This window comes from Triplophysa rosa, linkage group LG24 (assembly GCF_024868665.1).
Source record: "Triplophysa rosa linkage group LG24, Trosa_1v2, whole genome shotgun sequence".
NCBI classification, from domain to species: Eukaryota; Metazoa; Chordata; class Actinopteri; order Cypriniformes; family Nemacheilidae; genus Triplophysa; species Triplophysa rosa.
In genome coordinates, this window is record NC_079913.1 from 15,482,460 (window position 1) to 15,493,326 (window position 10,867).

The following is a 10,867-nucleotide window of genomic DNA, read 5'->3' on the forward strand; positions in this document are numbered from 1 at the left end:
GGTATAAATGCTTAATTCCCTCTATCCAGGAGGCTTTGAATTCTTTAGAAACTGGAATTGAACTGAAGTAACTTTCTCTCAAGGGGGCGCTATTGTCCTCTGTTTGACTAGACCACAGCCTCCCGTGACGTCACTGTTACGCACACAAAGGCACAGTTAGGATCATTTGTTTAACAAGGCAGCACATTTCAGTTTCAGATTTGTGTATGTTATAGGGGTTGGCCCTAAAATGTTGCAGAACTTATTGAGACATTGATTTAAAAATATATTTTCAAAAATATATTTTCAACAATATTTTCTATTTTTTTAAATGCCTAAAGGGCAAAAATAAAAAAAATCAATATTTTAAATGTTTAACTATGCGTTCTTAATTATAAAAAAAGACGGGGATAGTCTTTATGTGTCCTTTATTAAGTGTGTGTTCGACAAATATAGTGACAAACATTTAGAAGATGGTTACTATGAAAAAAGTCCAATAAAACACAAAAATCACGAACTTTTTTCCAATCTAATAACGTGTGTGGTTAGTGAGCTGAATCTGACCAAACCTCGCAAGAACGCTTTAATAAACACAATATTTGTTATGTTTTACATTCAGACGTGTGTAAGGGTTAAGACAGTGGCTGCGTCGTAAATCGCATACTGTGACAGTACGTACTGGATTTGAATAAGTAGCTACCTGTCGGCCGTTAAAACAGTACGTATGAGCCGGAGTAGTATGAATACATTTCTGACATACTGCGTCCGCCATGTTTTATGGTCATGTGACCCGTATGCTCTTTGACCTATGACGTATTAACAACAACCTACACGTGAGCGTTGATAAAAACATCATTTAGTCACGAGAAATTCATTTATTGGCACTTACATTAAAAACGGACGTCCGCCTTAAAGTTTTCCGCTATATTTATTTGATTTACTTTTGAAATTTGACCGTGGCTTGGCTCCCGTGGCATCATGGGATAGAGAAGTGTCCATCCGATCCACACTCACGAATCTCGGCGGAAGTGGTAGACCATCCGGGTATTTCTCGCCTAGTGTTTTTTGCATATTGAGGTTTCGGACATACCGTTCATGACTCATACTCATTTTCGCCTACTATAAAGTATGGAAGTAGGCGATTTCGGACGCAGCCAGTGTTTCTCAGCTGGGGGTGGAGTCCACTAGAGGGCCTCAAGATGACTTTTTAAACCAGACAAAATAAAACAAAACCAAAGTTTAAACCAAAAGCTAAACCAAAGAAATGTCTTAGTGGTTGGCTGTGTCTGTCCGGAAAACACATCTTACTAGTTAGGTCAAGCTTTTAAAATGTAGTGAGGGGACCTTTAAATAATAGTATGTGTATTTAAAGAGATAGTTCAGCCAAAAGTTCTGTCATGAATGACTCACTCTCTAGTTCCAAACCTGTATAAATGTATTTGTTTGGTTGAACACAAAGAAAGATATTTGGAAGAATGTTAGCAACTGACATTTCCGGGGCATCATTGACTTCCATAGCAGAAAAAATACAATGTGTTTTGCGTTAAACAGAACAAAAAATATACAATGTTTTTTCCTACTATGGTAGTCAATGATGCCCCAGAAATGTCAGTTGCTAACATTCTTCCAAATATCTTTCTATGTGTTCGTCAGAACAAACAAACAAAAAACTTGAGGGTGAGTAAATCATGACAGAATGTTTTATTTTGGGGTGAACTATCCCTTTAAATGATGTTGTGGCGGTCGAGTGTTGTTGATGGATTGAAGTGCAGGGCAAAATGAAGTGAAACGTTTGTGTTACAATAATACTTGATAACTGCTCTGAAATCTAGTAACGTTAGCAGAAGTTGACTGGCAGTCCAGTGCATTGAGCACGTGACTGACGCGTCCCCTTTAAGGGGCGTGACGTCACCGGCGGGCGTTCCCGACGTGCCGCGTCTCCAGCTGACGGAAGTGAAGAGCGCCGTTGTTGTCGTTACTCCGCTGCGATCGTGTCATGAGATCAGCGCGTTTGTTATGGCCGCCGTACCGGGTATGTGTCACGCCGACAGGAGCGACGAGGACGCCGGCGAGCCCGACGAGTCCCTGCAGCACATGCTGAAGGCCATCGCGGACGAGCGGAACCGCCTGCACGTCAGACAGGACCTCAGCGGACTGGGTCAGTGCACGAACTCGATCATTGTCCGAGCGTCTGTCTTTCGTGAACGACGTGGAAATGTCACGATCGCGTGACGCCGTCGCGAGGATGGGAGGCCGCGATCGGCCGCTTTTGTTTTCAGCTGAGGTCTTTTTATGACGTCATGGCGGTCTCGCGGCCGTGACGTCATGGCGTGCTGTTCTTCTCGGTCTAGTCCGTTGTTTATGTTCTGTTTGTCTCCTTGTCTGTCTTTCTGTTGATTTATCTGCATGTCTCTCTGTCAGTTTACACGTATATCTGTCTGCCGGTTATTCAGTAATTCAAGTCACAAGACTAAAATCCCGTAGAAGCGAAAAAGTAACAATGACGTCGTTTAAACGTAAACACACACGCACACTCGTCGAGTGACTCACTGTCATTCATTCCACATCGTCTTGTATATATTTGCGTTCTCCTCACTCAAACAAACCGACACATGAAGTAAATGTTGTTGTTTGTGATGTTGACAGTCTTTCTTTATGTTTTGTCCCGTTTAAAGATGTCATCCTCTGTGCGACACAGTTAATAATTCAGGCTTTGTGTGCAGTTCCTCGGTTCTGCTTGATGAATATTAAAGTATGGTTTGCGTTCAGACCTGCTTGACCTTTTCGCACGGTTAGTGAAGCTGTCTGTGGGCATCAGCGCTATCTTCCTCTTCGTGTTTGTGGATGTGAGAGTCGGTCTCTTGATCGCGTCTGTGTGCTTCATTAAAAAGTGAAATGTCAAGTTATCATGTCTCGTTCTTGTTCTGTTTTAGGCATAAAACCACGAATTGGCACTTTTCTAGTGGTCTGTCACTTCCTTATAATCTCTGAACATAATCCATACGTTTACAGTATTTGCATTACAATTTAAAATGAACTTGTGTTCTTAAGCGAAACTGAACATCAGTTATACTTCCTAGTTAATGTTTCACATCGGCAAGCCGCAAGTGTGAACAACAAGATGCATTCTTGCCTGCGCAGCACTTTTGCCTGAATGTGAAGTATTCCTATTCCATCGTGTGTTTTTAAACAGTGAGATGTTTTGTGAACATGAACGGCTTCAACGTTTAACATTTCGGTCCACATAAAACAAGGTGAAACGTCATCGTTTGTTTATCTTCTTTTGACCGGCTTCATTACTCGATTTACACAAAACCGCAACATAAACACACTTTCATACTCCAACATAAGAGCGTGAAAATAGTATGATAATCTGTCGCATTTGATTGGACCGTAAAAAATGAGCTATGATGTTGTAATCATCAGAATTCACTTCAGTGGTGGTGAACGTTATATTTTAAGTTATACCATGGTCGGTTTAAATACTGGATTCTGATTGGCTGGAAGGTGTGCATTAAAAGCCTTTAACGCACGGGTAGCTCCAGTCAGTTTGGTTACATTTGAAATGAACTGACAAAATAACCGTCATTTTCACCTGTTTGATCTAAAATCACACTGTAAACATCCATAAAAGGTTTAACTTGGCAAATGACCATGGTATAAGCGGGATAATCCACGGCTAGCCGTGCGTCGGGTGGTTCTTGGCCTTTAACGCACGGCTAGCTGTGGATTATCCCTTACGTAAGATTGTGAAAACAGGCTTATTATTATTAAAACAAAGAGGTGAAGACATTTGTCTTTGTTTGTTTAGGGTGTTTTAAGGATGACCGTATCGTCTTCTGGACGTGGATGTTCTCGGCGTATTTTATGGAGAAGTGGGCGCCGCGTCAGGATGATATGCTCTTCTATGTGCGACGCAAGCTCTCGTACGTCAGCACCGACAACACGGAAGGAAAGAAGGTACGATGAATTTCCAAAATACTCTCCACGAAGTTACGTTCCAAATTATAATTAAGTGAAATTGTGGGTTTGTAATATCAAATAAAGTGACAGGAGCTTTGTTTTTACATCATTTTTTCTTATAAACCCCACAGTGTTGATCCAATCACAAACTGAAAGAAATGAAAGTGTGAATTGAAGTCACAAACATCTAGGTGTATTTTCAACCTATCTTAAATATACATCGATTCATGATCTGCTAAAGTTTGGTTTGGCATCTGTACATGTTGGGCCTGACCCTTTGACATCATCACTCAATATCTGTAACTATGACAACCCTCCATCACTCCGTGTGATGTCACGTGATGCTCCTTTGCTCTGCTAAAGCGCTCATCAAGAGGTCAGGGTTTGGCTGGTAAGCTCTGGTCCAGTTAGTCCCTGCTGGTTAAAACCATAGATAGACACGTGACATTTTCAGCGTCAGTGGTTGGCTGCTCATGAGCAAACTGCTGATCAGGTACTCGGAGAGCCATCTCATGATTTTCTTGATTGAGACGAATGCTAACCCATAGCTTGGTCCAGACTTAGTTGCAGATCAGTGAATGTCAATCAGCAGTGTATGTGAGATGTCACACAAAAACAAACTGCTTCTAGCACGGCAAGTGATCCTAATTGTTGTCGTCTCTGTCGTTTGTTAAGGTGGAGGTCGAGGTGTACAGAAGAGACTCTAAAAAGCTGCCCGGTCTGGGAGATCCTGATATCGACTGGGAGGAGAGTGTCTATTTAAACCTGATCCTGCAGAAAGTAAGCACACCTCCACTCTGACATCTAAAACAATCAAAACACATCATAAAAATCATCTTTTAAGCTAGTTCCTCACCCCATACTAATCCGGCATTGTTGTAGTTTGTGTACAGTATCGATGTAGTCTGTGCACAGTATCAGTGTAGTTTGTCTACAGCATCATTGTAGTTCGTGTACCGTGACAGTGTAGTTTCCGTATAGCATGGGTGTAGTTTGTGTACGGCATCAGTGTAGTTTGCGCACAACATCGGTGTAGTTTGTGTACAGCATCGGTGTAGTTTGTGGATGGTACAGTGTAGTTTGCGTACAACATCGGTGTAGTTTGTGGATGGTACAGTGTAGTTTGTGTACAACATCGGTGTAGTTTGTGGATGGTACAGTGTAGTTTGTGTACAACATCGGTGTAGTTTGTGGATGGTACAGTGTAGTTTGTGTACAACATCGGTGTAGTTTGTGGATGGTACAGTGTAGTTTGTGTACAACATCGGTGTAGTTTGTGGATGGTACAGTGTAGTTTGTGTACAACATCGGTGTAGTTTGTGGATGGTACAGTGTAGTTTGTGTACAACATCGGTGTAGTTTGTGGATGGTACAGTGTAGTTTGTGTACAACATCGGTGTAGTTTGTGGATGGTACAGTGTAGTTTGTGTACAACATCGGTGTAGTTTGTGGATGGTACAGTGTAGTTTGTGTACAACATCGGTGTAGTTTGTGGATGGTACAGTGTAGTTTGTGTACAACATCGGTGTAGTTTGTGGATGGTACAGTGTAGTTTGTGTACAACATCGGTGTAGTTTGTGGATGGTACAGTGTAGTTTGTGTACAACATCGGTGTAGTTTGTGGATGGTACAGTGTAGTTTGTGTACAACATCGGTGTAGTTTGTGGATGGTACAGTGTAGTTTGTGTACAACATCGGTGTAGTTTGTGGATGGTACAGTGTAGTTTGTGTACAACATCGGTGTAGTTTGTGGATGGTACAGTGTAGTTTGTGTACAGCATCAATAGTTTGCGTATAGTATGAGTGTAGTTTGTGTAGAGTATCAATGTAGTTTATGGACGGTAACAGTGTAGTTTGTGTACAGCATCTGTGTAGTTTGTGTTAAACATAGATAGTTTGCGTATAGTATGAGTGTAGTTTGTGTAGAGTATCTATGTAGTTTATGGACGGTAATAGTGTAGTTTGTGTTAAACATAGATAGTTTGCATATAGTTTGTGTAGAGTATCTATGTAGTTTGTGGACGATAACAATGTAGTTTGTGTACGGTATTGTTGTAGTTTGCTGATGTAGTCTGACTAATGTATTGTTGTAGTTTGTGAATGGCTTTGATGAAATTTGTGTATAACTGATAAAGTTCTTCTCTCCCTCAGCTGGACTACGTGGTCACGTGTGCAGTCTGCACGCGCTCAGACGCAGGAGACATCCACATCCACAAGAAGAAGTCTCAGGTAGAATAACGTCTGTGCGTTTACATTCTTCAGTCAGATGGCTGTATTAAAAAACGTCTCTTTTCTCAGTGTAATTTACATGTCAGTTCATTTTACAGCAAGTGTTCGCCACCCCGAGCAAACATCCCATGGACAGCAAAGGTGAAGAGTCTAAAATGAGCTACCCTAACATCTTCTTCATGATCGACAACTTTGAGGAGGTAACCCTGGCTGAACCATGACATCGCAACGATTGAGCAATGACAGCAGTATCATATCTTTCACAGCGATATGTTTCTGTTTGTGAGATGTGCACAGACAGGTTAAGCAGGTCAACATTTTTCTACGCAAGCACATTTTCCCTGTTTACTCAGACACAGATTAACCCTCGTCGTGCAGGGACCATCTTTATTTTTGTCTCCTTAAGTGCATTTACGTCAATGCACCTCAAACAATCTACCAGATACGTGTGGAATGATTATCAGGACTGTGAAACGTTTCATTCTCGGATCAAATAAATGGCACTGAATCACAGCCATCTATATTTGAAGAGTAAAATGAAGACGCTTGTGCGTGTTTGTCAGGTGTTCGGCGACATGACCGTCGGTGAGGGTGAGATGGTCTGTGTGGAGCTGGTGGCCAGTGATAAGAGCAACACTTTCCAGGGCGTGATCTTTCAGGGCTCCATCCGCTACGAGGCTCTCAAGAAGGTCTATGACAACCGGGTATGCTAATCTAAATGTTAGCCTTCGTTCTGTATCAAATGTCCTTGTTTTTTCTTCCAACAAAAAAATCAAACTAAAATGAATAATGAAAGAAAGATATTACTCTGAAATTGCATGCTGATATCTTTGTTGAAAAAACCAGCATATGCTGGGTTAGGTATGTTTTGATGCTGGTTTGAAACCAGTTAAGGACCAGCACATGACCAGTTTAAACCAGCATCAAAACATACCAAACCAGCACATGCTGGTTTTTCAACAAGGATATTCATTGTTATTGTTTCATTATAATAGTCAAGTTTAATTATGCTGTTAATGTTATTAAACTTAATACAACACAATATCAAACACAATGTTGTTGGACATTTTAGATAAAGCTCTTCTAAATGACCTCGTTTTTTTTAAGGAAGTTCACGTAGCTAAAAGAACATTTTAGAGTGTGTCACAGTCAGTCTTTAATGTGTTTTGATGCAGGATTGTCATGCGTCTCGTGTGTGTTTTTGTCTCTACAGGTGAGCGTAGCAGCTAAAATGGCTCAGCGCATGTCGTTCGGCTTCTACAAGTTCAACAACATGGAGTTTGTGCGGATGAAGGGTCCTCAGGGCAAAGGTCACGCTGAGATGGCAGTCAGTCGGGTGCCCACCGGAGACACGTCGCCCTGCGGGACAGAGGAAGATCAAGATTCGCCCCTCCACGAGAGAGTGAGCATCATTCGGCCTTATTTCTGAAGCTATATTTCAGCTAAAACATACTTTTGAAGCAGTTGATGAAACCTGAATTATTGACATTTTTGATTTAAAACCCATTTGCTTCCTGCAGGTGACGTCGTTTAGCACCCCTCCGACCCCGGAGAGAAACAGACCCTCGTTCTTCTCGCCGTCGCTGCGGCGCAAAGTTCCTAGAAACCGAAACGCTGAGATGAAGAAATCGCACTCGGCGAACGACAGCGAGGAGTTCTTCAGGGAGGAAGAAGATGAAGGTAACGTTCTCATTACTGCCGATCTTCTTTAAAGGGAAACTCCAACCCAAAATGAAAATAATTTCCGCACGTTGTTCCAAACCCGTATACATTTCTTTGTTCTGATCAACATGAAAAATGTTGAGATTTCTTGACTACATAGAACAAAAAACTATACAATCCTTTTTCCTACTGTTGAATTTAGGAAAGCACACAGTTCTGGGGCACCTTTGACTACCGCTATGGTAGTCAATCATGTTCTAGAAGTGTACGTTTTTACAAAGTATCTTTCTTTCTGTTCTACCAAACGAATACATTTATACAGGTTTGGGAAAAATAGGGAGTCATTCATGACAGAATTTTTATTTTCGTGTGGACTATCCCTTTAACAGCATTCGGTTTTCATGTCAGTGGGTGATTCTCACGAAATCTTGATTTCAAAGATGTCATTTTATTTAAATGCTGCCATTGAGTTAAAATCAATGTCCGACATGTTTAAAAGCATTCATTTCAAAACCTTTTCTGACCATTTAACATGTTTTGAACAAATTTGTCAAAACGATATCATTACCGTAACCCTCTGAAAATGTCAATACCATAGCATGTTAGAAGCCAAGCCAGTTTCATCGTATTCATCATACGTCTTGACACATGAATGAAGTATATTTCTATAGAAAATGATAAATGTAACTTTTCTTTGTGGAAATGTGGAAAACGACCTAACTGTTACGGTAATGATAACCAATATTGTTTTTTGTACACCGTATGACAACAGAACATTACACTTAGATTAGAGGAATATAAAGAAATCTGCCAGTCCCTTCCAAACGGCTGCCAGGTTACCAGATGTGTTACTTAACACAAAATCAAGCTTATTGTAAAGATGTATGTAAGCAGTCCTTTAAAAATGTGACGGAGGGTGAAAACATCAGTCATGTTTTGCACCATTTCTTCATTTGTATTGTACATGAATATTCTGTCATTTCTTTGTTATTTGAGAACTATAGTAGAATCCAATTATTTCCCAGAATATTTTCATTTGACTCTGTTTACATTACAATGCATTAGACATAGCTGGATGTGTTACGGTAATGAGTTCTGCGAACACAATAACTCTGAGTGGTTTGGAAACGACCCCAGTAGGTTTGGGTTAGTAAAAAGGAGCTTAAATATTTGACATTTAGAAGTCATGATTGGATGGTGAGTCATTACCGGGCTTTCTAAAATACTTTTTATGGGTTCCTCCTGAATCTTTTGTCCAATACAATGCTCTATTTCTTTCTCTGTAGACCTGTGTAACGCCACAAACCTGCGCTCTCGATCTCTGTCGGGCACGGGCCGATCTCTGGTGGGCTCCTGGCTCAAGTTGAACAAAAAGGAGGAGTATTTTCTGCTGTATTCTTATCTCACTTACGTAACTCTTCCCCTCCACCGCATCACCACAGGTAGAGCAAATACGGGTGAAGGTGAATGCTTATTAACCCGCAACGTAACATTGGCATTAACGTTGTATATTAACATGAATCTTTGACAGATTTCATGTGTATAAGTGGCTGATTTTCGAAAATATTTGTTTTTGTTTTCAGATATTCTGGAGGTGAGACAAAAGCCCATTCTGATGACATAGCATCTCCAGAGCTGTGAACACCACGTTACCAAGTGCCTCCTCACATCAGGCCCTGAGGACCAGCCATCGAACAACCAAAAACTCCACAAAAGGCGTACGAGAAGAGGAAAAGACCACGCTAAAGAACAAAGTGCCTCTTCTGCTCGCGGCATCCGCCGGAACGTCCCCCGGAGCCTCAAAGACACCTGACGCCGAGGCGAAAAGGGAAACGTTCACGAGAAACTGAACGAACGAATGTCGTTCTTGTAAATACACTGCTGCTTAGATGCTCAATGAAATGTACTGACCCCGCCCCCTCTCTATGCCCCACCCCCTCCAGAGACCTTGTAGGTGTCACGATGTTGCTCATTTTGTGCGTTGTATATTTTCCAAAGGGATGTTCCTCCCAGCTCATAGGCCTTAATACGTCGCTAACCAGCCAATGTATAACAAACGTCGTCCGCATGGCGACTTCTTTAAAGCGTGGGGCAGCCCGGCTAACGTTCTCCTGTCTGTTATTCACTGTGTTTGATGGTCTTTGTCATAGCCAGATACTAGTGAACACGACGTGGAAGAGGAGCGGATGTGTATTCAGTGTTAGGACGCAGTGGATCAGTTGAGGACCACACCAGAGCACATCAACGACACTACGATCACACACAACAGCTCTTTCGTTTTCTCTGCGAGTGCTTGTATAGGGACGAACACTGTTTAGATTCGTCTGACGCAATGAGCTTTGGTTTTAAGAAATCTTTTGCACTAAAGGGCTTTTGGAGTTGAACGTCTATAGCCAACCCAAATTGTCAGTATTCATTTTGTACGTGTTTGTCAGCTGAATGTAACGATTGATCCGACAGCTTTAATATTTGTAGGTCAGCTGCGTTTTGAAACTCTTACGATGTGAATATTCCATTTTTCTTTCTTTTTGCTGTAGGTCAAAGGCTTCGGTGGAACAATTTGTAAGAAAGCCCTGCTTTACATGCGCTTTTGTATCGATGGTAATTCAGCAAAGTAAATGTGCACGTTGTCATATTTATGTTGTTAATATATATCCACACTTTTTCTGTACGACTTTATGAAAATACACATTCCCAAAAAAAAGCTGCTGTTGAAGTGAAATTATTGTATTGTGCCGTTACTAAACGTGTATTGTAGGATATCGATGATGTGCTAACTGAATGGAGAGAATACGTTTTTAGTTTCCCACAGTGGGACTCACTTATCAATTTAACCAACAATCCTATCATGCATGTAGCAGTTCAAATGTAATATCAACCCCGTATGAGCATATCGGTCCAATGAATGACGTTTGTATGTTAACATTTTGCTTGTTAAATTTGCGTTTCCCAGCATGGGAAGTATGAGTTTTCATATTGGCAAATTTGAAATGTTATATTCCTAAACTTTACCTGACACAAACCTGCTGATGTT

At 41.2% G+C, this 10,867-nt stretch overlaps 1 protein-coding gene across 1 annotated transcript; it reads left to right on the forward strand.

The window, feature by feature from the left end:
* Positions 1-1,888: 1,888 nt before the first annotated feature.
* kiaa0930 lies at positions 1,889-10,550 on the forward strand. Its single transcript, XM_057323972.1, has 10 exons — positions 1,889-2,137; positions 3,791-3,939; positions 4,618-4,722; positions 6,094-6,171; positions 6,270-6,371; positions 6,735-6,875; positions 7,385-7,573; positions 7,692-7,851; positions 9,120-9,275; positions 9,417-10,550. The coding sequence occupies exons 1-10, from the start codon at positions 1,996-1,998 to the stop codon at positions 9,455-9,457; spliced, it is 1,263 nt and encodes a 420-aa protein (XP_057179955.1). The 5' UTR covers positions 1,889-1,995; the 3' UTR covers positions 9,458-10,550.
* Positions 10,551-10,867: the final 317 nt, after the last annotated feature.